The sequence below is a fragment of the Lithobates pipiens genome, unplaced genomic scaffold (assembly GCF_037356315.1).
Source record: "Lithobates pipiens isolate NorthernLeopardFrog02 unplaced genomic scaffold, aLitPip1_a1.2 Scaffold_16, whole genome shotgun sequence".
NCBI classification, from domain to species: Eukaryota; Metazoa; Chordata; class Amphibia; order Anura; family Ranidae; genus Lithobates; species Lithobates pipiens.
Genome location: NW_027507748.1, coordinates 530,164,891 through 530,191,986, shown reverse-complemented (window position 1 = coordinate 530,191,986; position 27,096 = coordinate 530,164,891). Strand labels below are relative to the sequence as shown.

Here is a 27,096-nt window from a genome sequence, read left to right as displayed (position 1 = left end):
AACTTTGATGTAGGTCACATGAGGAAATCCAAAAATCAAGATTCTTTCTCTGCCCTTAATAGGAGACACTGGGTCAGACACAAAACCAGTTCCAATAAAGATATATCCTGTGGATTGTCCAATACCAATACCATTGAAAATGTCAGTTTCCTCCAATAGTGTGCAAAGGCCATTTCTCCTTTCCTTACTAATACCCAGACCCCAGTTACTGCCAATATTGACCACCTCAGACATGATAAAAAAATTCAGCCTATCCTCTTATACACTTTCCCCTCAGGAAATCTCCCTATTGAAAAAAGGTCTTAAGTTTTCACTCACTAATTACCCTACATATATTGACACTAAAATGCTGCTATGACAAGAAGGAACAACCAGTGCCACTGAACTACATTCCACCAATCTGTTGAATAACACTCAACAGATTGGGACACTGAGGATCTAGTGGCCTTGAACACATTAGAGAAGCTGTGGTTTGGTGGAACAGTCTCTGAGGGTGTACTACTCTTGAACAATTATATCCAGGTGGTCCACACTGGACCCAAATCCATTTTCTGTCCTGTCGACAAATAAGAATAGGCGTTTCTCCATAGAGACCTTTATAAAACCCTTAATTTCTACATTTTGCCCAAGGTCCATAAGGACCCTATCAACCCCACTAGTAGGCCTATCAAAGCATTTTACAAATGGGTTGTCCCAGTATGTGGACTTTTTCCTACAGCCTTTAGTCCAATTTCAACCTTCCTATTTCAGGGATTCTTCACAACTACTAGGCATTTTCAGAAATTATGGCCATAGACACCACCAGCTGCTATCTCTTGGTGGGTCTGGCATTCCAATGGAGACTTATTAATCCAGTTTATCAGGTGTCGTCCTTGAAAGTGTTTACATGATCCTCTTCTGCACTTTTACAACTAACTTTGATGTAAGTGTGCAATGTTTTTATTAATAAATGCTATACACTTTTACTAATCCCTGCACCCTTGCAGCTGTTCTTTTTCATGCAAAGGAACAACCATGCCCAGACAGAATCCCGCTTAAAATACATATATGTCATTGAAGATTGTATGCCATAAAATTAAAAAAAATACATGTAAAAGAAAGAATGAAAGTAGTCAAGCTGTCAATCAGTTTCAAAACTGATTTGGATTGGTTTGTGATTGGTAATGCAAAAAGAGGCCATACATACTTTATACTAGGCTCAAATTTTATTTTGGACTGAACGAGATCAAATTAATAATTTCCCCCATCCATGCTAAAATTGTGGATGGAGGAGTATCCACTGTAGGTTATTGTACAATAGCACTGCCAAAAGTTTAATACTTTTTAAAGCATGTATAACAGTTTATTTTCCTTTTGGGATAAAGGTTTTAAATAAATTAACAAAGCTGACCATTATAAGCCCCCCCTGAGGTAAATGGTTTGACTCAACCCTCTGTCACTTTTGCTGGACAGCTTGATCTGTTAAATGAATGTGAAAAATAATGGACTTACTGGGTGGTGCATTAGGTGAAAATAAAGCAAAATGCACATCTAAGGCTTGGCATGCTGCATAATAATGTTTTTGGGCTTATAGCACTTTAATATTCTTCAAAATTGATGTATAGCCCTTATCAATTATCTAATAACATGAATACCAAAACGCTATCAGTCTCCGATATTCTACATCTTCTTAGTGCCAAAAATATGAATTGCTAGATCCGGGAAATCACCAACATTTACAGTAATGTAACTAACAAAAAAACAAACTTTCCTGATGGGGATTTTTTTACATAAACGCAATTTGACTGTGCGTGTTCTTTCTTTTTTTAGGCAAAGAGTGCAAGTGCTGAAGAAGAACACAATCGGGCACCTTGTAGTCCAGGAATGAAAGAATATACAGTAATAACTAATTTTATTTACGTTTCACACATGATACAAGATGTTCAAGTTAAACCGGAACTTTTGCGATTATATAATAAAAGAACATTTATTTTTTAACATACTCCCCTGCTACATTTATACACTCAGCATTTATCTAATGCCTGGAAAGCTTTGGCAAAGAAATATTTGTCAGTACGACTGAACCATCCTAGGACAGCCCTGCTTCACTTTGTCATCAGTACATAACAGAAAGATTTGTCTATTGTGCAATTTCACGACAGGTTATGCATCAATTATCCAGGATCAGGCATTCCACGCTCTAAATATTCACAGGAATGACAGCTATGGGCTGGAAACCACCACGGCCGGGATCGTCACGGACAGACGTACGGACACCTGGAAACGTTTACACCATTCAAATGTCTGCGATTTAGCGTTTCATCATCATATTGCTCTTGACATTTTTTGTAGCTATCCGCAGTATTTACACCTTTGTTGATAAGAAAACGTCATCACCACACACTGATCCATGCACGTAGTAACACTGTTGTCTGCCATCTTGATTAATGGTCTCTGGACTGGCCAGCGACATGTGTGACGCCTATCAGTAATAGGACACATTTGCCACTTACTACTGCATGTAGTACTGCTACACTAGCATTCCCTTTTATACTGATAAAATTAAAAGTCCCAGTTTGACTTGAACGCCCTTATAATATAATATACTACATGCATTTTATTGTATATTGAATACCTTCTCTTGCATGTCACTGAAGTGGGATGAAGACAGGACGTTTCAGCAGGCACTGGAAAAATCAATCTATAATCCTGTTAATTACATAGTGCCGTTTTAGGGCTCTTTCATGTTGCTCTGTAGCAAACACAGCGATTTTGCTGTGTTTCAGACTTTTTTCCTGTGCTTTTCAGGTGCATCTTTGGGTTGCCCACACAAAGCACGTTGCGCTTTTACCACAATTTTTGCATGATTATGCCACGATTTCTGTTCATTTCAATGGAAAGCTGCGGTTTTGGTGCGGTTTTGAAAACCACACCAAAGACGCAGCTTGCAGGACTTTAGGGATTTAAAGAAAAACATTTTTAGGCAAGGATTTAAAGAAATAAAATTTTTCTTGCATTTTTTTCTTGCAAGGTACAAATGCAGGAAAAAAGTATCGGTGTGAAAGGGGCATAAGACCTGGTTCACACTAGTTTGACTTGTCATGCAATTTGACAGTTCAAAGTCACATGGCAAGTGGAACCGTTAAAATTTCTATGCCTCAAGTCACAGCAGCTTGTTTCCTGAACCAGAAAATGTTTCCTGTACTATTTCTGTGAGATTTCAGTGCGACTTTAAAACCACACTGGTGTGAACCAGGGCTAAGTGTCGATAGGTTTGACAGGAACTCTCTTATGCCTATACAACACACCAACTATCATTTTAAAACAATCTATGTGAGCCTTACAAAATGATGTACAAATGAGGGAAATGTGTGCAGTACATAAATTACATAAACAAGAAAACTAGATTATATAAAATGGTAACATGTCCTAGCTAAATATTTTAGTACAATATAATGTATATATCTCTTAGTTGTATAGTTTACCCATGCAGCAGTAAAGTGTTGGCAGTTTTTCTAATCTTCGGAAAAATGAGGAAAGAGATGAAAAGCTACAACCTTTACAGATATGTCCTAACATTACTGCATCGGTCCCAACTGTCCCTGATTTCAAGGGACTGTCCCTGATTTGGAACAATGTCCATCTGTCCCTCATTCCTCCTCATGTGTCCCTCGTTTTGGTCTGATCTATATAGATGTGTATATAAAATGCACTTTTTATCTATCAAAAAGTGTTTCCCAATGCTAAACCTTTCATCTGATTTCTAAATTGCTGCATTTGTAAATACCAAAAGCCAATATGAAGGAATAGTAGTGGTAAAAAAAAGCACTTGTGGGTTGAACCAATCTTTTATTTTTTGTACAATTCTCCTTTAAGGGGACGTGACAAGGGGTGTGTCCTATGCCTGCATACTTTTGCTGATAGGTGTCCCTCATTCCCATCTCTAAAAGTTGGGAGGTATGTTACTGGAAATGCGTGTTCACACTTTATAAAATTGTAGTGGCCATAACCCTTGGCAGGGCGGCCTTAACTTTTGGACTTACCGGTTAAATCCACTTGGCTTGTTCTTCCACATCTAGGGGTTCCCAGGGTTGTTACCCAACAACTTTTGACACTGACACCAATAAAGTCCTTTTGAAAGGTTTTTTATTTGCAGGGGTAACATCCAACAAACAGTCTCGTATGGGAACAGAGGGCACGGGTGAAGGAACTCAGGCACCTTGAACTGCAAATATAACAAAGTCTCTAGTACCACCCAGAGAGTAGCCAATCGCAGCTGGGCACTTCAAGGCTGAACATATCTCTAGTCAGAGATTATGGCAATCAGCACTTTGATTCAGAACTTGTGAAATCTCTGACCTTGAACAAGTTGTAACTGGAAGTGAACAGGAACTTTTCCTCAATACCTGGAATGTTCTCTGTCTCCTTGACAGTACTGGAAAAAGCGTGAATTCGTCAGTGTCCTTCACAACTCAGGAACCAGGCACTTCTCAGGATGCCTGCTGGTTGGCCCTCCTCCGAAGAGTCTTCACCCCGGTCACTTACACGAGCTGCGTTGCCCCTCCAAGCCGAGAGCACACCTGGACGCCTTGAATCCTCCCTCAGTTACTGCGCCTCGGACCAGCCGGTTCCGAGACTCGGAAACAGACGGATCCTTACCCCAGACCAGATGGGTCTACTGGGGCTAACCAACCGAAGCATGTTGCGGGGCGACGGATGCTCCTGTGACCGGGACCCCTCACGGGGCTACCCCAGTCCAGAATCAGGATAGACCGCTTGGGCCTCACAAACGAACAACCCGGAACACGTGACCTCAACATCTTAAGTACCCTTCCCCAGACTCTTCAGCTGGGCCCGGTGCACCCACTGATTGGCCCTGAGGAAGCTGATACCCAAAACGTCCAACCAGGCCTGGTTCTGGCCTGTCATGTGCACCTCACTGTACACATGACTAGGCAGAACTCTAACACAGCCCAGCCAAACTGATGTCAAAGTTAACCTACACAATTAACCCTCAGAACCCCTGTCACGTACCTGGTTGGAGAGCCCAAGCGTGCAGGGAGCGGCGCCTCGTAAGCCCCGGCTCGAGAGCCCCTGGAGATGGGAACAGGGATTCAGGAGTCCGGAGGGCACAAGTGCCAGACTGGTCAGCTGGTAGAAGAGACCGGAGCAGAAGGTGGACCGGAGCGGAAGGTGCAACCAGCGCAGGATGCCGGACAGGAACTGCTGGACGGCTGGCACAGGCGAACAGGCAGGAGCTGCGGAAGTAGTAGTCAGTGCAGGTCCGTAGGCAGACTGGCAGAAGTAGTCAGGGACGAGCTGGGTCGGCAACAATCGGGCAGCAGAGGTACAAGGCAGAAGGCAGAAGCGTGGTCAATCAGGCAAAGGGTCGGAGGCAGGCGGCAAACAGGCAAAGTCCAGGAACAGGCCGGGTACAGAATCAGGAACACACACACAGGAACAGATAGCAGGAGTCACAGGAACGCTGCAGACGGGACAGCACAGAGGAGCAGGAGCAGGTCCCTTAAGTAGGCAACTGGGCGCCAAGAACGGTCGCACGGTACGTCTACGTACCCCCGCGGGTGACCGTGCTCCCGTTCGTGACCCCGCGTACCCGCGTACGCCCGTTCGGCTCGTCGCGCACCCACGTGCGCCCGCTCGTGCCAACGCGCACCCGCGTGCGCCTGTTGGGGACTATGTGCACTCGCGTGCGTTCGTTAGCGCCAACCCGCGTCCGAAGGCACCGACGATCCCCTCATACAGGGAACCTGCGGGTAAGTCTTACTTGGGTGACCGGGGTGGTGGAACGACCGTGACAACCCCATTACTGTTCTGAGGCAAAAACTAAATTTACACATGACAAACACTTTGTCCAAAGTGTCATGGCTACACAGTAAACTACGTTAGCATTGTAGACCTGCAGTATTTGGGTTTAGCTGTGCCCAGAAATTATCAGTACAGAGATTGTGTCCTCCTCTTGGGTTTTCATATTTATCTTAAAGTGGGGTGCCCCCTAAAAAAAATTAAATAAAAGTCAGCAGCTACAAATACTGCAGCTGCTGACTTTTAATAATCGGACACTTACCTGTCCAAGGGTCCAGCAATGCGGGGGAACGAAGCCCCCCCTCTTTCCCCGCTCCGCTCGCGGCGCCGGCATTCTTACTGTGGGCACCCAGCTGTGGCTTCACAGCCGGGCATCCACTGCGCATGCGCGAGCAGCGCCGTGATACGTCGCACAGTCATCTGGGACACGTGACAGGTTCCAGATGACTGTGCGGCGCCGGGGGGAAGTGATGTCACCAGCCTGGGCAGTGAAGGAGGCAGACTACGAGGGACCCCCTAACAACGGCATTTAGAGGTGAGTAAAAACATTTCTTTTTCCAATAATTTTTTTATTTTTTATGAATTTTAAGCAATTTTTTGTTTTTTGGTGGCAACACGACTTTAAAATGCTCCATTTTCTCCTTCCAAAATCTAAATATATTGCTAAATTAACTGGCTTTTACCATTAGTCATTGTAAAGTTTATGTTTGTAATCCCTGATCATGGACCAGCAGAAACACATATTAAACAGAAATTTCAGTATATAATGTTTAATATTATTCAGTGGGGAAAAGATCAATACGTTGAAAGAACTCTACACCACACTAACTTGGTACAAAATGCTGTTTGCTTCTGATTATGTGGATATTTACACAAAATCTGATGCTCCTTCACACATCCTATTATTTCAGTGTACTGACCCATGTAATGTTCATTACAGGCAAGTCAACAACTTTACAACCAGCTAAGGGAGGAAGAAGAAAGAAAAAGGCAACAAATGGAGGAAGAACATTATAGAAAGGTATCTATATAAAGCTATTTTCTGTGAACGTGCATACAGATTTTCTTTAAATTCTTCGATTACTATTCCATTATCATATGCTCATAAATGAGCTAAATGAAAAAATATAAAGGTGAAAAATTCAAAGGTGCAAAATCAATATAAACACATCCAGTCCACAGTGAAAAGCGAAAAAAAATCCAGTTATTCGTGCTTTATAAATGAAGCTAGCTTGACAAAGGAGGCCCGCCCCCTAGCCTCTCACATACTTCTGTCACCACCTCTCAGTTCCTGGACCAAGCAGAGTCACACCCATCAGATCAGCGAACGGAAGTGACGTTCACTCAGCTGCTCATGCATTCCATGGGTTTGCTAATCTGACAGAACAGCGGCATCGGACATCTTACTCCACCCAGCTACGGCTTGCATTTCTGAGTAATTTTAACAATAAAGTGAGCGAATATAAATAAATATAGTATATTGACATCTGTGATGCTGTTTCGATGTTTCATTTTGAAAGCCTAAAGGTTTAGCACCGAGCAGTGTGGGGTGTACCAACATGGCCTCCGCTACCTTCCTACTGCTGGTGTCCTGCTTCTTTCAATATGTAACATCAAAACAGTATTGCAGATGTCAATATACTATATTTATTTATATACGCCCACTTTATTGCTTAAACTACTCTGAAATTTAAGACATAGTTGGGTGGAGCAAGATGTCCGCTGCCGTCCCTCTGACTGCATGTGTTCTGTCAGATTAGTAAACCTGGTAGAGGTGGAACACATGCGCAGCTGATGGAACTTCACTTCCGTTTGCTGATCTGATGGGGTCGCTAATGTGATAGAACACTGGCTTGTTAACCATGAGCAGGTACCTGTCTGTACCCTGCAGCTATGAACAGCCTGTCCTGACTGCGGAGAGCCATGTGTGCTGAACCACACTGACCAGTGCAGCTTTTTACAGGCTTTTTACTGTATAAGCGTAAATGTAGAGATGGGGTATAAACTAAAGTAACAAGAGTTATACAATGTACAAAGGTAGTTGCTTTTGGTGAACAAAATGACAATTATGGGTGATACTTGAGCATCATTGAAGAAAGTCGGCCATGGCAAATATAAGCAGCATTGTTTATTATGGAGATGCTTATCATCCCTGTTCAAGCATCAGCCAGAGGGCAAACACTATCCACAGGGATCTCTCTTCACCTTAGCAGGCAGTGCAGGAGGTATACATATCTTATTAGTCCATAGTTGTCATTGAGCATAGCTTGCCTTTAAAAATAAAATTGGGAAATGTATAGAGGAACACGATAAAGGAATACATTTTATTTATTTAGTTAGTTAATTTTTATTTGTATGGTTTCTTTAACAAATGTTATATGCAGATGACAGGTCACACCTTTAATATACATATGAATGAAATAGTAAACACGAGGAATCATAAGCATTCTTACATTGGATTTACATAATTGATGCTTGGAGACTATTAGCAAGTGATTGCCGCTAATAGAGGGAAAGAGGGGTTAGCGTTCGAGAAAGCTTGCTTTTTAGACCATAGGTCTTAAGTTCAAAATCCTCAACTGGTTGAAATTAGAATGATTTGTGTTGGAGGAAAGAAAAGATTGCCCTGGGCTTACCAGTCTCTTAGGATGGCCATACATTATATACAGTAATTTTTTATGTACAATGTTCCATTGGATTTACCAAAACCATAAAATTTGAGGTCATACCTAAAATATTTTCAATTTTTATGCAATCAGGCAATCCCTTGCACTACATAGTTGATGGTGAATCTAAAGGAAATTGAACAATAACATTTTATAATGTATGGCATGCTTTAAAACAGATTTGATGATTACATGTTATAAACAGATCTGATGATTATATATGTTATATACACTATATTACCAAATGTTTTGGGACCCCCTGCCTTTACACGCACATGAACTTTAATGGCATCCCAGTCTTAGGCCGTAGGATTCAATATTGAGTTGGCCCACCCCTTGCAGCTACAACAGCTTGGGAAGGCTGTCCACAAGGTTTAGGAGCATTTGTGAGGTCGGGCACTGATCTTGGGTGAGAAGACCTGGTTGTTCTATCGGGTTGAGGTCGGGACTCTGTGCAGGCCAGTCAAGCTCCTCCACCCCAAACTCGCTCATCCATGTGTTTATGGACCTTGTCATGTTGGAACAGGAAGGGGTCATCCCCAAACTGTTCCCACAAAGTTGGGAGCATGAAATTGTGCAAAATGTCTTGGAATGCTGACGCCTTGAAGCCCCGTACACACGATCGGATTTTCTGATGGGAAATGTACGATGTGCAGGCTGTTGGCGGAAAATCCGACCGTGAGTATGCTCCATCGGACAATTGTTGTCGGACTTTCTTCCAACAAATGTTGGCTAGCATGTCTTCAGATTTTTTGCCAACAAATGTGTGTTGTCGGATTTTCTGATCGTGTGTACACAAGTCCATCGGACAAAAGTCCAAAGAACAAACACGCATGCTAAGAAGCAAGGACGAGCCAGAAAGTGGTCGGTCTTGTAAACTAGCGATCCTAGTGGAGAATTAACATCCGTGATGTAGCAAATCATGAAATCTCCAAATGCAGTGCACATTCTCTTCTTTTTTAATAAGATAATAATGAAGTTGCTTTGCTGGTGATACTGATGGAGTTATTGCAAACAAATTTTCAAAGGCTTTTTTTTTCTAGTGATATCAAGAATAATATTATGCTTTTTTATTTTTTTTTATTTGGGCAAGTTACCACAACACCATTATCCTGTAGTTTTGAAGATCAAAGATGCAACTATGTTGGTATCCCTTGTCAATTTTACATTGTATTTTTTAAAATGTAACTGCCTACTCCCAAACTGTCATTTGAAGTAAAACACATAGCCAAGTATTATTCTCCACAATTTTTTTTATTGTGCATTAAAAAAAGAAAACAAATACAATTAGACATGCTATCTGCCGATAGAACTTAACCAAAAAGTGCTTTCTATGCATCCAAAAATATAGAAAATATACCAAATTAAATCATTATTCTTTTCAAATGTTTTTATTGAGATTTTTAGCAGAGTTAGTTACAACAAGGGTTACAAAACAAAAAAAAAATAATATATAGTAATAAAAGTAACATAACACAGTATAATGTAGTGACAGGGTTTTCTCAGCATAATATAGCATAGAAACAAATAATCCACAATAAAGAATAAAGTAGTATTCCTAAGTATCTAATATTCATAGTCATAAAGGGACTCGAACAAGAGTAGGTCTCTTAAAATTTGTATAATAAAGTCTGTAATATAATTATTGTAAGATTTATAAATAGCGATATGGATAATGGCCACTTCTGGACCCCAAGACACCCCTCACAGGGATCTATCTGTGTCTTGGAGTACCTAGGCCAACATCCTAAAGGAAATTCAAACACAGTAGTTATCTTTTATGAAGGAAAATAAAGATCTATTCTTACTCCGCAGCTCAATTCAGATAAACAAATATGTGATATATTTGTCACTTTGCTATGAAATTATTTTTAAAGCCATCCAAAAAAAAAATATTAAAACGCACAGGAGTTCTTTCTTCTATATGATTAAAGAATCAGCATTATCTAAATTGTGGAAGTATAATTTTTGTACCATGTACTCCAAGGTTCCCATAGTTGTTGTTCCTTAATATATAGGGATTTGTCATTAGGAAATAACAATTCATAGGAGTGGTGGAGTTGGGTTAATTCTATAACTTCTGTCATAGTAGGAAGAGAGTCAGTTTTCCATTTTCTAGTTATGGATAGTCTCGCAGCTAAAAGTATATGTGTTACTACTTTACGATATTGTTTGGGAATCGTATGTAAATTCATATTCAGAATGGCTAGTTCTGGTGAAAGTTGAAGGACAATACCTGTTACGGAAGTGAGTAAATGGGAGATTGCCTGCCAGTAGTTATGTAAGCTTGGGCAGTCCCACATAATATGAAATAGGGTCCCCAATTGGGTACAATTTCTCCAGCAATTAGGTGACGAGTTCCCCTTGAATTTTGCTAGGATATGTGGAGTCAGGTATTGTCTTTGAACAATTTTTTGTGCCAGTTCCCATAGTGTAACACATGCAGTGGCCCTATATATGCTTCGTAGGGAAGCCATCCATTGTTTAATTGAAAAGTCTTGCCCCAAATCTTGTTCCCATTTAAGGAAGGAAGGTAGTTTGCTGGGTATGTTTTTTTCCCCTAGAATTGGGTATATTGTAGCTACTCCTTTCTGTGAGGTGGCATGGTTATTGAGGAAAGACCATATTTTAACCGGGATTGAAGCTCTGAGTTGTGGATTGTGTAGCAGACACTTTTCTATTTGAATATATGTAGATCGCTCAGAATTCGGAAGCTGTAATTCATTACTTAACTGAGAAAAAGACTTTAATGAGCCCTGTTGGAAGAAGGAACCAAGTTTGATATCCCCACCCAAATTTCAGTCGTGTATTTGTACGCCAGGTGTTGGTATAATGTTGGTATAATTGTTAGAGGAGGGTTTAACACCGTGATTGGAGTTTTATCCCATTTGTATGTGATGATTCTCTGCCAAGAGTGTAGCGTCGCTTTCACCGTTGGTGGGTATTGAGCTGTAATTGTGGACTTAATTTTCCTACTAAGTAACCAGAATTGCATATTAGGTTGTCGTGTGATGTCTTTCTCAATTTGTCCCCATAAAGTTTTAGGAGTAGGCAAGAACCATTCTTGCAATTGGGTCAAAAGAGTTGCGTCATAATAATCCTGTAGATCAGGTACGGTCGCACCACCTATATTTCTATGTTTAATTAGTATATGGTATGCGCAACGGGATTTTTTGCCATTCCATAGATATTTTCCCAAACTGCTTTGTAAGGATTTAAAGTAGTATTTAGGGATACATATTGGAAGGGACCTGAGTTGATATAATAATTTTGGTAAGGTCATCATTTTGAAAGCTGCCAGGCGACCAGCCCATGTAAATTCGAATTTACTAAGTGTTGTCAGATCTGTTTCAAAATGTTTCTTAAATGGTAAAAAGTTTGTTTTAAATAACTGTTTTGTTTTGTTAGTGAGAGTGATTCCTAAGTAAGAAATCCCCTCGTCTTTCCAGTGGTAGGGGTATTTATTAGACAATAACTGCCTGGTTGTGTTATCTAATCCTAGGTCTAAAATATTGGACTTAGTTTCATTGATTTTATAATATGATGCTGCTCCAAATGTCGTTAGTATATTTTGGAGATTCGGGAGAGATGAAATAGGATCAGACACTATAAGCACTATGTCATCTGCGAACAGACTTATTTTATTATCTATTTGCCCAATTTTTATACCAGATAGTTTTGTGTCAGATCGTATACGTTCTGCTAGAGGTTCGATGGCTAAATTAAATATTAAAGGAGATAAGGGGCAACCTTGTCGTGTTCCATTCGAGATGCCAAAGGGCCTAGACATCATATCATTTGTGTATACTCTCGCTGAGGGGCCCTTATACAGTGCAAAAATTGCCGATAAAATATTTCCACGAAAGCCAAATTTTAAAAGCACTGACTGTAAATAGCCCCAATGGACCCTATCAAACGCCTTCTCTGCATCCAAAGAAAGGAGCAGAGAAGGCGTTTGATGTCTCTCAGTGAAGTGTATAATATCAATCAGACGTCTTGTTGCATCTGAAGATTGTCGACCTTTAGTAAAGCCAGATTGATCTTTGTGAATGAGGTCTGGTATGTAGTTCATCAGTCGATTCGCTATTGCTTTGGCGTATATTTTGATGTCAATGTTCAATAATGAAATCGGTCTGAAATTTTGGGGAGCATTGGGATCTTTGCCTGGTTTCGGCAGTGTTATGATCAAGGCCTGAAGCATCTCAGCCGGAAATTCTGATTTGGATGCCGCGTCGTTAAAAAGTGAGCATAAGTGGGGAGCCAGTATATCTCGAAGTAATTTATAGTATTCTCCTATCATTCCATCTGGGCCCGGAGATTTATTGTTGGGCAGGGAGTCTATAGTTCTAGCAATTTCTTCCACTGAAAATGGGACGTTAAGATCAGAGATTTGATCAGTAGTTAATGATGGGAGACTAATAGTATCTAAGAAATCACTTATTATCTTTGGGGTAGGTGTGGGAGTTTGAGAATCATCTTTAAGATTGTAAAGGGAGCTATAATAACAGCTAAATACATTCGCTATGTCTTGGGGGTCTTGCAATTTTTCTCTAGTAATAGGGTGGTATAGATATGGAATCTTTGATTTGGAATATCTGCCTTTGATCCGAAGTGCCATGTTTTTTCCTGCTTTGTTGCTAGTATGGTAATATTTAGCTTTAAGTTTTCTAGTATGTTTTTTTAAATGTATCCAATAAAGTCGTTCTGAGTTCCTGTCGTAATATTTGTAGTTTAGTTTTCAGTTGTTGTGATGGGTGAGATTGGTTTTGGGAATCTAATGTTTTAATGTCAGCAGTAAGTTTGTCAATGAGTTTCGTTTTATTTTTCCTGAATTGAGCATTCAGTTGCATTAGGATTCCCCTACTAAATGCTTTATGAGCACCCCATAGGGTGGCGGAGTCTGACACCGATCCCACATTATATTTAAAGAATTCAGTTATCTGGTTTTGTATAGCTGTAGCATAGGTAGGCATTTTGATAAGATATGCATTTGTTCTCCATAGAAAATGGGTCGTTTGAGAGTGTTTAGGTAGAATAGTCATACTAATTGGGGCATGATCAGTCCAAGTGATGGGTGCAATGTCAGACTCCCTCACCCGCTGCAATAACCACTTATCCGTAAAAATATAATCGATACGAGTATAGGTATTATGTACCAGGGAATGATATGTGTATTCACGATCTCCAGGATGATGGCATCTCCATACATCATAGAGATCGCTTTTATTCAAAAAAGTTTTAAGTGCACAGTTGGTTCTGGTTTTGGGATTAGAAGTGTCTAGTTCTTGTTCATGTATTGTGTTGAAGTCTCCACAAATTATTAAGGCACCTTTTCGGCATTTACCTATTTTTCTCATCAGGCCATTCAGAAAATGGGATTGCCTTTTATTAGGCGCATACACATTTACCAATGTAGTAAGTGTATTATCAATGGTACATATTAATATGAGGTATCGTCCATTGGTATCTACAATAGATTCATGCAATTGAAAATTAACTGAATGATGTATGGCAATAAGTACTCCTCTTTTTTTCTGTTGGCCTGATGCTGTAAATATGTGAGGAAAGTTCTTATGGGTGCAAGTGGGAATAGCGCCTGTTTTGAAATGGGTTTCTTGTATACACAATATTTGACATCGCTGGGTGTTAGCCATTTGCCACATCGACGCTCTTTTTGCTGGATGGTTAAGACCATTAGTATTTAAAGATATTAACTTTATACTCATAAAAGGATATTAATAAGATGGAAAAAGTAAGTACATACTATCCTGATAATAGCTTTAAATTCTACTTCCATGTGAACAATCTGTAGTCTGAAATGACTATGAATGTCCAAAAATTTAGTGACTGAAAAGTTTTGATTCAAATTTTGTAGGTTCACAACATACCTGTCCCTTTGAATGCTATGAGTTGTGTATAGGATACTGTGAAGAAAAAAATAAGAGTAAAAGCACAAACAAAAATATAACCAAACATTAAACTTAACTTGCAGTGGTAAACATTTCAATGTATACTGCAACATTAGAATGGGGAATTAGTTCAAAGGTCAGCTGTTCCAAAGATTTAGTATCGCACGGCACGGCGGGCAAGCTGATAGATCGGTTTCCTATAGATAGGATTGTATTTTGACCGGATCTGGTCAATGAAAGCTAATGCCATTGTGGCGTAAGTTTCTCCAGATTCTTCTTAGCTCCGATAGGTGGAGTTGGTTCGGGGATAATACCCCATGCGTGAAGTAACTTAATGCCTTGTTCCACAGAAGTGATTGTATGGTAGGTGTCGTTCTTCTGTATCAGTAGTTTAGATGGTTGTTTCCAACGGTATTCAATTTTATGATTACGCAGAGCTTTTGTAATCGTGGAAAGTTGTCTTCTCATATCTAGAGTATGTTTAGACAAGTCAGCATAAATCTGGATTGTATTATATGGTTGTGGAAGTTGTCCTAGATGTCGCACTTTATATAGGATTTGTTCTTTAACATGGTAGAAGTGTACTCTAAGTAGTACATCACGTGGTATCTGTGGAGGGAGAAATGACGGTTTCGGAATCCGATGGATACGATCAATTGTGAGCTCTAAGGCTGGTATAGCTGGCAGCAAGTTGGAGAATAAGTCAGTGGCATATTTTTTAAGATCAGACTGCTGTATATTTTCAGGGATACCCCTGATTTTGAGATTGTTCTTCCTTGAGCGGTCTTCTAAATCTGCGATTTTAAATTTAAGCCACTCTTTTTCAGCTTTATTTTCTTCATGAGCATCTATTAAATCATTAATAGTATTGGTCATGTCTCCCATAGAGTTCTCAATAGTGTGTACTCTTTCACCTAAGGAGTTCACTGCTTTGGAGAATTGATTTGTGAGTTGTAAAATATCCGTATGAAGCGAAGTATGTAAAGTTAATAGCATTTCTTTTAATTGGGTGTCCAGAATAGGCTGGTTATTAGTGGGGAATGCGGCTATAGGTGAAGCTATAGGAGTTATGACTGTGTTATCTTGACTAATATGAGGTATTTTATAGCTTACCTCCTGGCCTGTGAAATCCAGTTTGATACGAGTTTTAGCCGGGCTGCGACATGTAGGACTGAGGTAATCTTCCTCATGAGGAGATTCCAGATATGTTTTCTGAGGTGATTCCTCTAGAGCAGCATCAGGCCTGTCAGTGTATTGCGCTCTCCCTGAGGAGGCTGTTGCTGGTACAGCAGCTGTGAGAGGATCTGTGCCATCTTTTTTTCTCCCTCCCGCTGACTGAGAGGAGAATGTCGTTAGTTTTTTCATTTTCCGTTCGTCTTTCCGCTTTTTTGACATCACCTTCGGATTCAGGAACTCTTCCGTTGTCTGTTCGTATCTTTTTTACCGATATTCGCTGTGAATTGTCGCTAATATGCCCGTTCGTGTCACAGAGCTCTCTCACAGAGCTTCCATTCAGCTCATGCGCTGGCCACGCCCCCAATCAAATCATTATTCAACAAAAAAAAATAATGTCCAAGGCCAATAATAAATAACATGTTATCTCCTTCGATTCCGCAACATGTCTGGTTTACAAACGGCCATTCAGGAACAAACTGAAAAGTGCGAAATGAAAAGCGCGAATCAACACTCGCCAAACTTCTACTAACACAAAATTACCAGAAGGAGCCCAAAGGGTGGTGCAAAAGAGCTGAAAAACCACGTAGTACGTCTAGTACGTCACTATGTTCGTAATTGTTGGCCAACAATTGTGCGACCGTGTGTTTGCAAGACAAGTTTGGGCCAACACGCTTCAGACAAAATTCCATGGTTTTGTTGTCGGAAAGTCCGATCATGTGTACAAGGCATAAGAGTTCTCTTTACTGCAACTAAGGGGCCAAGCCCAACCCCTAAAAAACAACCCCACATCATATTCCCCCTCCACTAAATGATTTGGACCAGTGCACAAAGCATATATATGTATATACAGTATATGTATGAGAGAATCTACAGCGGTATGCTTTGTATGGATCCAGTGGACACACAAGATAAATTGTATCAAGTGGAGCAGTAACCTTACACGGAGGGAGCACACTTAAAGGAGCTAATGAGTGGAACTTGAGATCCAGTCCTTCTGGTAAGAAGCATGTGTTCTTGTGGGGAATGCACCTTGCTGAAGATCCTCTTTTGTGAATCACTGTTCATTTATAGAGCACGAATAACTGGACTTTTTTCATTTTTCACTGTGGACTGGTTGTGCTTTATAAAATTTTCACCTTTGAATTTTATTGTTTGATATTTGGATCATTTATGAGAAAAAAGGTTGCACACTTATATTTTATATATACAGTGGATATAAAAAGTCTACACACCCCTTTTAAAATGTCAGGTTTCTGTGGTGTAAAAAAAATAGACAAAGATAAATCATTTTAGAACTTTTTCCACCTTTTAATGTCTAAAATCTTTTTTGGGGGGGGGGGGTAAAAATAAAAAAATAACTGGGGCTGTAGCTGTGTTCAGAATGAAGCAATCACATTCAATATCATGTTAAATAGGAGTCAGTAATTTAAATTGCCTTTAATTAAGCCCAAATAAAGCTGTTTAGTAGGTCTTTCCTGACCTTTTCGTGGCCGCATCCTACAGCAAAGAGAGCTTCCAAAGCATCAGAGGGATTTCATTGTTAAAAGGTATCAGTCAGGAGAAGGGTACAAAAGAATTTCCAAGGCATTAGATATACCATGGAACACAGTGAAGACAATCATCATCAAGTGGAGAAAATATGGCACACCAGTGACATTACCAAGAACTGGACGTCCCTCCAAAATTTATGAAAAGTCGAGAAGAAACTGGTCAGGGAGGCTGCCAAGAGGCCTACAGCAACAATAAAGGAAACAAACTATGAGGATCTTGCGAGCTACCTGTTGTGAAAGTAAAAATATATATCAAAATAAAATTGGCGTGTAATAATGATAGACAGCTGCTAGCACAAATAATGTTTCATAAAGCCATGTGAAAACAATATAATCTAAAAATGCCTATGCTGCGCTCTCTCCTAATACTAATTCCAATAATAATTTTAAAGTGCCAACATTACAATAATAATGAAAAATAATTATAAACTGTGATACATTTACAAAAAATATATATTGTAAACTGTATATAGAGTTCTTTAATTACTGTGATAAAATCTATATAAAGTGTCACATTCCACAGGCAAAATAAAATTTTGAAATGTTATATCTACTGTATGTATGTATGTATATCGTTAGTTGTTTATTCGGGCATACATAAGTAGCAGCGTTGTTGATTTTATATTTCATTTAAACACTTGATTTTTCATAGTTTTGGCAAGCACAGAATATTTATATATTTTCTATAATAAAACATTTCTTTCATGCTCTGGCCCTTGACTTCCACACATAATTACACAGAAACTGTATGATTTAATATAATGCATTAATCAAAATGAGTTGGGATCTTCCTTAGCAATAATTCCCAAGGGAGATATTCTAAAAAAAATTTAATGGAGGGTAGCTAAATGGTCCTGCTATTCTGCCCACCTTAATTTCCTTATCTAGCTTCTCTTTGACAATATGGTAGAATTGTGAGACCGACTTAATTATCAACCAATTTGCACCCTTTGCCCTTAAAAACTGGCAAAGGGAAACTGCTGGAGAAACCTTTAATTAAAAACGTGACTGTCTCCTGGTCTGGATACATTTGCAATCATTGCTGCATGTTTGGTAGGTTCACTGGTGTTCGAGCCTTTTGCATGGTTATCCCTTTGACCGTGTATAGTGACATTCCTTTTGAAACATTTGAGTAAGGGGTAGGGGCCTGAGCAGTGTGAGCACTCATATTTGTATTTGCAAGACCCCCCCCCCCCCCCATTTGCACTGGTTCTCGTTAAGGGGACACTGTGGCTGAGGTCTGTTTTTTAGGGTATACCGGTTTTTGAGGCACTATGCAGTTTAACCATAAACCTATATCCTTATTACTCCATTTTAATGACGGATAAATAGATCATTTTTGTCTAAATGATTTGTTGTACTGGTACAAGCCTAATCCACCAAATCTTTTGTATGTCTCAAGCACGTGCTCAAGGTGCTGGAAAAGGCCGCTACAGTATTTCAGATGTTTTTCTCAGAGAACATTAGCATAAATGGTAAAAGACTGCAACAAATTATGAAACGACCTTGCCACATCTTCCTCAGGCTTATCTTCTGATTTTTTGTTAGATCTGTGGATAAACTCTTTTGCCGAGGGCAGTAAAGACAAAATGTCGATTTAACTGCCCTTTCCATATCTTATCTTTAACCTGAGCAGAAAGGTGATACCCGAGTGGCAAGATCTCGCAAGTCAATATTTCTTTAGGACATGATTCTGAAACTGAAAAATTAGTAATGCTCAGTTCCGCTGGCAAAGTATTACTAGCATTCACATTAACCGCTGAAAAGGAAGTATTGCTGTTAACATTGGCACATTATCAATTCTATTCCTGGATTCATTAGCCCATACACTAGCATAATTGGTATTAACGTTTATAGGTGTATTAATGCTGTCAGCTAACTTATTGATAGATTCCATTATATTTTTTAATACCTGCAACAACTTACCCTAACCTCTAGATGTCGCTGGTGTATTAGCTTGCATTGAAATATTCAGCTGCAGCACTCTATAGCCTCCAGTGGTCACTGTAGGTATTACTTGCACCTGTGCATGTGTAGTTCTTCTTAGACTGACACTAGGCATATCTCTATGTCATTGGTGTTGAATCTGCCACCTACCTCTGGTTCTGTACGGCAATGGAGATAGTGTTCTCCTCCTCCTTTCTCTTTGTCTGGCTCTTCTTATCCCCACACTTATAGCCGCCTCTTCCGGCAGCACCATACTGGGTTCTTCTTGTACTGAGGGGGATGAGGCGCATTGGCGTGTAGAGCTGGTTCTGCTGGCGGAGTTACAGGTCTGCCTCTCCTGTTATTGCTGCTTGGCACCTCTGCAGCTACATGTCCGTCGTCTCCTTGCACCCATTCCCGCTGCTTGACATCCTGATCATGGAACAGCAGAACACATATTAAACAGAAATTTCAGTATATAATGTTTAATACTATTCAGTGGGGAAAAGATCAATACGTTGAAAGAACTCTACACCACACTAACTTGGTACAACATACTGTTTGTTTCTGATTATGTGGATATTTACACAAAATCTGATGCTCCTCCACACATCCTATTATTTCAGTGTACTGACCCATGTAATGTTCATTACAGGCAAGTCAGCAACTTTACAAACAGCTAAGGGAGGAAGAAGAAAGAAAAAGGCAACAAATGGAGGAAGAACATTGTAGAAAGGTATCTATATAAATCTAAAGGAAATTGTGCAATTACATTTTATAATGTATGACATGCTTTAAAACAGATTTGATGATTACATGTTATAAACAGATCTGATGATTATATATGTTATATACATTATATTACCAAACGTTTGGGACCCCTGCCTTTACACGCACATGAACTTTAATGGCATCCCAGTCTTAGGCCGTAGGGTTCAATATTGAGTTGGCCAACCCTTTGTAAATATAACGGTTTCAACTCTTCTGGGAAGGCTGTCCACAAGGTTTAGGATAGTAAAGGAAAGGAACAAAGAGCAACAGAGAACATAGACCTGAAGTGTGCCAGGGTCACATGGTCAGTATGCCTAAAAGGGGGCAAAAATAAATGAAAGCTACCAACCAGATTTATTACCCACTGAATTACCGCATAACCTGCCAAATTTACAAATGCTTGAGGAATCTCAAAAGTGGCACTGGGACATGCCCAGAGGAAACAAAACAACCTCCACCTACCCAACTACCTGGCCCAAAGTTGCAGAAGCTACTCCTATCCAGAAGGAAATAGACAAAATATGCTTAAGAGTCTAGACCCTGTTTGGCCAAACAAGGGGGCGGCAATGAAGTATGCATTCCGCTGCGGAGAGGGGAGCATCAGGAAAAAAAACAGAGGACCATCCCAGGGTTTGACAAATGTAGTACTGACGAGCTGGTAAACCAACACCGGGCACCACGCCTTGCCAGGCTTCAAAAACCTGATAACAGTGCCGACCTGATTGCTGCGTCTTGCGAGCATGCAGATGTAACAGAAAAGGCCGGGGGGCAACCAGTTGATTGGCCAGAAATAAGCGAGACCCTGAGCCAGAAACGCCACTCCCCTTCTCCGAGAACCACAAAAAAAGGCCAGCTATAGCGCTGCCTTGAGCTCCAGGCTGATAACCAACGCAAAAGGAGACCTGAGAGAATGTAAGATATGTCACAAAGAATATGACCCACAATGGGAAGACTGCTGAGCACAGCAGGAGGGCTACTCTTCTGGATCACCTGAGAATGGCTTAAAAGAGTGCGCAGAAAATAAGAAAAGCTTGTCAGAGGCCTTCAACAAACATGAAATGCTGAGTCTCAGCCAGATACGCCCGGAAAGTGCTAACAGACCGATACGAGCTGGAAGAGGCAAAAAAACAAAAGCAAATAGGGATAAAAACCCGTCAGGACTAGGAACCTAGCCCGGAATGCCTGGAAAACAACCCAAGCAGTATCATGAGCCTATCTGGTATTTAAAATAAAACTAAATGAACAAGGCTGCTGCGTCAGCCAAATGTGAACCCAATGCCTCCCAAATGATGGAGACTGAAGAGAAGTCATGACGCCGGTGTCTGCATCTGAGACCTGGGCCTACTGGTACCTACTGGTACTGGGCCTAAAGGCTGACTTACCAATGGTACCATACTATTACGCCACTCCTGGCCTGCCGTAGATAGGAAATAAAAGATAGCGTGGATTTGGGACAGGGAAGAACCACAGTCAGCGGGGTAAACCGCTCCACCCTTGACGTGCAAGGGAACAGAAACCTAAATAGCTTACCAAGCCCAAAGCCGGGAAAGCGAACCCCCTGCGTTTGACAATACCGCCAACAGAGCAAAAAGTTGAAGCTAGTTATGTGTGAACAATGAAGCCTTGGGATGGATCAGGTTCCGAGAGAGGATGAGCTATCGAGCTCCGACCCTCCAGCTGGAAAAGGAGAGAAAGAAGCTAAAACCCCCAATCTGCGCTGCTTGAGACATGAGAAACGAGAGTAAAACAGGAAAACGAGAGTGAACCTGGGAAAACGAGAGAAACGTGAAAATGTGAGATGACATAGAGACAGCAAAAAGCATTAGAAACACAAAATGCATGAGAAACGTCAATTGCATGAGGAACATCAATTGCATGAGAAACCGTAAATTGCATGAGAAACTGTAAATTGCATGAGAAAACGTCAATTGCACAAGAAAACGTAAATTGTACGAGAATAGGTAAATTGCATGAGAAAATGTAAAATTGCATGACATTTTTTTTAAATTGCATGAGAAACGAGAGATTGGTACGAAATATGTAAGCAGCGTAAGAACAGATGAGGAGACTTGCCACTGAACAAGCCAATTAAAAACGATCACCTCAAACTGTTAAACTCATAGATGTGATGGGTAACCTGCAGTGGAAGAACCTGGGCAACCCAGCTGTGTGAAAAACTAAAAACGACCCCTGGAACCTGACCAATATGAGAAACGTGGGTGCAGTAATGACAAGACCAACAGAGCATGAAAGTGAACCTAATGACAGCACCACCCTACTATGCCGTAAGCGAGCCCGAGCAACCTGCAGCGCCAAGACAGGAAAAATGAACACTCAGGGCTAAGGTACACACAGACCGTGGTGGGTAGTAGTAAATGTGTAATGGTGAATGTGCACATATGACGTATGGAAAACAGGCAAGAAGATTGTGGGACAGCAACCAATTAAAAACTAAACCTCAGCCCGTATAGATCTGTAGACGTGACAGATCCTGGATGTGAGCACAAGCAAAACGGAAATGCAATGAAAGGGAAACAACATAAAAAAAAATGCATGTGACATGAAAGGTGAGAAACACTACAATAAAGGAAACAAACTATGAGGATCTTACGAGCTACCTGTTGTGAAAGTAAAAATATATATCAAAATAAAATTGGCGTGTAATAATGATCGACAGCTGCTAGCACTAATAATGTTTCATAAAGCCATGTGAAAACAAAAACAAAAACAAAAACAAAAACAAAATAAATAAAAATTTACTATGCTGTGCTCTCTCCTAATACTCTCTCCTAATACTCCTAATACTAATTCCAATAATAATTTAAAAATGACAACATTACAATAATAAGAAAAAAAAAATTATAAACCGTGATTAATTTACAAAATATATATATATTGCAAAAACCGTATATAGAGTTCTTTGATTACTGTGATGATAAAATCTATATGAAGTGTCACATTCCACAGACAAAATGAAATTTTGAAATTTTATATCCACCGTATGTATGTATATCGTTAGTTATTTATTCGGGCATACATACGTAGCAGCGTCCTTGATATTATATTTCATTTAAACCCTTGATTTTTCATAGTTTGGGCAAGCACAGAATATTTATATATTTTCTACAATAAAACCTTTCCTTCATGCTCTGGCCCTTGACTTCCACATATAATTACACAGAAACTGTATGGTTTATAAAGTACATGGAAATGTAGGCCACACCTCTTCCTCCCTGAATACCAAAATGTATCATTCTAATAAATAAAGAAACTCAACAACGTAACTGGGTGTATAATTGGCTGCGGCACGTTTATTGGTGTAGAATGCAAATAACTTTAAATCCATTCAATCATTTTATTAATACATAAAATTCTCAAATAATAAATATAAACAGCTCAGTCTTCAGGACTGGAGCAATATCTCATATCAATAAAACAAGTCCCTCCTCTAAATGTAAAGGGTGAACCACATAATTGTGCCTACCACAAGGAGGGGGGTGGGGGAAGCTTGTTGCTGACTCTGACCAACTGTGAGGTATATTTTTGTGATCATACCAAACAGTTGCAGAATAAATAAACAAATAGGAGAGTGAGCGGGGCCAATAAATAAAAATTCCTCAAGGTAGTGCAATATACCATAATGACCAGATTCAAATAAAACCACCCATTGAAGAAATTATGCAAATTTCTCAAAATACGCAAATATAGAACATCCCATAGGGAGGCACATGTAGTAGTAAAATGTATCTTCAAATAACATGCCAAGGGAATTATAAGAAGCTGGACTAATCAAAAGCATTAGCATCTAAATGCCGCTTTAATGTCTGCCCATACACTAGCATAATTGGTATTAACGTTTATAGGCGTATTAATGCTGTCAGCTAACTTATTGATAGATTCCATTATATTTTTTACCTGCAACAACTCACCCTGACCACTAGATGTCGCTGGTGTATTAGCTTGCATTGAAGTATTCAGCTGCAGCACTCTATAGCCTTCAGTGGTCACTTTAGGTATTACTTGCACTTGTGCATGTGTAGTTCTTCCTAGACTGACACTAGGCATATCTCTGTCACTTGGTGTGGAATCCACCGCCTCTTCAGCCATCCCAGTGGATGCTGTTACATTAGCCCGCCTACCTCTGGTTCTGGGTGGCAATGGAGATAGCGTTCTCCACCTCCTCTTCTCTCTTTGGCTGGCTCTTCTTATCCCCGCACTTGTAGCCGCCTCTTCCGGCAACACCATACTGGGTTCTTCTTGTACTGAGGGGGGTGAGGCGCATTGGCGGGTAGCGCTGGTTCTGCTGGCGGAATCACAGGTCTGCCTCTCCTGTTAATGCTGCTTGGCACTTCTGCAGCTACATGTCTGTTGTCTCCTTGCACCCGTTCCCGCCGCTCGACATCCTCCTCACTTAGCTCCGGGCACCTAGTATTATAGCTCTTTAGAGCTGAGCTTGTTGCTGACTCTAACTGTGAGGTATTTCCCGAGGGGGGGGCACCTTATAAAGATGAGCCCCCCTTCCAGAATGTTCCCGCTGGTCATGTGACCCTCTGGAACATTCCATGGCAGTCATGTGACATTTCACCAATATTCTCCAATGTCACATGATCCCGATTTTCCCGCCTGGCATTCAAATCTTTTTTCTTAAAGTGACCATGACACATTTTTTTTTTATTATTATAAACATTAGACAGCTGTACGGGGGGCGTCCACATGTCCATGCTTTTAGGGCCCAATTACTTTAGCCCTCTCAGTCCATGATGTTAAATGCTCTTAAATACTACAGCAGGAAAAAGGCAAACATTATGTCAAAGAGTGTCAGACCAACCATACCTCATGAAACATGCTTGCTTCAATTTTTGATCATATTTACAGAAAACCGCAGGCATAAAGGCTATTCAAAAAACGTTCCGCCAGTCTCCAGCCTAATGATTAATTCACTGTTCTGACTCTAGGAATGTTTATTAAAGGCAAGTCAAAAATATTGCAGACAACAACTAAAGGAAGAAGAAAGAAAATTACAACAAATGAAGGAATAGCATTGAGAAATGCCATTTCCATGTAATGGCGCTTTTCGTAAACATACATTCTTCATTTAGCATACCAGTGGTGCTCTGTCATATGATGAAAGGCATAATATATAGATGTACATTTTTCAAATTCATACTAGGTTTACCATGGGAACCATGGCCATTTTAACTTATTATTGTATTTGTACCGAAGCTGCAAAAAGCATTGTACAACAGGACCTGGCCCCTAACTTTAAGTTAACCCTTCTGCTGAGTTTAACACTTAACTTACCTCATCTGAACACTTTTAAGCAACTCATAAAATGAGAATGTACGTAATATATATATTTTTCATTTTGAATAGATTAGGAAAGAATTAAAACCTATGCCATTTTTTCATGGCAGTTTGTGTTCCTATTAGGCAGATTCACTTTCTCTATTTGTCCTGGCGGCCATTATCACAAAGACAGAAAGTGATCTGAAATCCAAAATTTTACTGTTGTCACTGTTACAAGAGGTGAGGATGAATCTTCTGATGTTGTAGTAACAACTGTCTAAAATAGGGAATTCATATCTCTTTGTAGAGATGTCTTCTCACTTCCTGGCATTTCTCTAGGACAGAAAGTTAAAGGAAATCTCCCCCAACGGACACGGGCAGGAAAAAATAAACTGACAGACCTTACTTGCTTTATTCAAAAGCTTTGGCTATACCTTCACTTTAACACTTTTAATCTTTCTCATAACATTTAAGAGATGTATTGTTTTTTTTTATAGAATCATACTTACCTAGGTGCAATTCTGCATCTGTCCCCCAGTGCATCTACACTGAGAACCGAGCGATCAAACACCGCTGATCACTCAGTTCTCACAGCTCCCTGATCAGAGAGATGCTGACTGTCAGGCACTGCTGTCTGCTCTGCCCCCTCTGTGGAGGGGGTGGGAGTGTCTGGCTCAGGTTCTCACTGGCTCGCTGGGTGTTGCTCCAGGCACATGAGTGGATCCCAAATCCATTGTCATGATCTTGCCCGAGCCTGGACTGGCTCCATAAAGTAAATGGTTCACAGGTGTGCAGAACAAACTGTACTCCTGTGGTTCACAGGAGAAGTACAGCAAAGGGAGCTTTAGCTGTACTTCTTTAATTGAATTGAATTGTAGCAGCAGAAATATTTTGTTTACACTGTAGATGAGAGCGGGTAGGTGCAGCTGCCGACCCCGTTCACTATAATGACAGGTCGCCAGCAGCTGCAGCTATTCTCAGCTCTCTGCACAGCTAGTGAATATTTGCGGGGTTGTTACCTGTTTGAAAAAAATAAAAATTACATCTGTGTGCAGCAAATGACTTGTAAGTACTGTAAGTGTGTCATTTTTTCCCCCCCAGAAAATAGAGGAAGAGAGAAGGAGACAGCAGGTGGAAAAGACAGAACCTTATCAGGTAGGGTCAGACACTAATGTAAATGTGTTCAAATATCAAAGGGGTTGGTTTACTAAAATGAATATTGACTCAGCTTAGAAAATAAAGCTGAGTTGTGCTTGCTTTGAATACTAAATTAGGTGCAAGAGAACCAAAAACTTGCAAATGGTTGATTCATTGCAATGAGAACTGCTTTCCCTTCTCTACTAAATTAAAGTGATTGTAAAGTCTTGTGTTTTTTTTTAGTTACAAATAACAAACATGTTATACTTACCTGCTTTGTGTAGGGCTTTTGCAGAGCAGAGCCTCTTCGGTGCTCCTGGCTCCTCCCTCCTGGTGAGTGCCCCCATAGCAAGCCGCTTGCTATTGGGACACCCAAGCTGAGGCACAGCTCCCTGTGTTCATTCAGACACAGAGCCGCTGTCTGGCCGTCCCCTTTCTCTCCTCATTTGCTGACTGACTTTGGTTGACAGCAGTGGGAGCCAATGGCGCGGCTGTCTCAGCCAATGAGGAGGAGAGTCGAGACAATCCTAAAACATCGCTGCATTTAGATAGGGCTCAGGTAAGTATTAGGAAGGCTGAGAGGGTTGCTGCACACAGAAGGCTTTTTAAAAAATGCATTAAAAAACCTTCTGACTTTACAATCACTTTTCATCAGCTAACATTCAGTTGCTAAGTGAATTTTCTTGAATCCTTAAACACATCACGCAAAACAACGTACCAGTACATCAGCACTTTGACCCTAAATATTGGGGTTATGGCAAAAGCTAGCTGCCCTAACCCTGGTATTTTTGGGAACGCTGTGCGTTTCTCTTTAAGATAAAAGTGGTCTCCACAGCGGATTCGCCACGAGATCACTTTTATCAATGGCGGGAG

The 27,096-nt window shown here is 40.4% G+C and overlaps 1 protein-coding gene across 3 annotated transcripts in view; it reads left to right on the top strand.

The window, feature by feature from the left end:
• Window positions 1-27,096, top strand: part of EPSTI1 (epithelial stromal interaction 1) — a 169,685-nt gene that overhangs the window by 112,472 nt on the left and 30,117 nt on the right. For 2 of the 3 annotated variants that reach the window (XM_077483195.1, XM_077483194.1), the window contains exons 10-13: window positions 1,810-1,878; window positions 6,743-6,823; window positions 19,685-19,765; window positions 26,188-26,241. In XM_077483195.1, the coding sequence (XP_077339321.1) occupies window positions 1,810-1,878; window positions 6,743-6,823; window positions 19,685-19,765; window positions 26,188-26,241 (285 nt within the window). The remainder of the gene's footprint in view (window positions 1-1,809; window positions 1,879-6,742; window positions 6,824-19,684; window positions 19,766-26,187; window positions 26,242-27,096) is intronic. The other variant, XM_077483196.1, reaches the window with a different exon arrangement.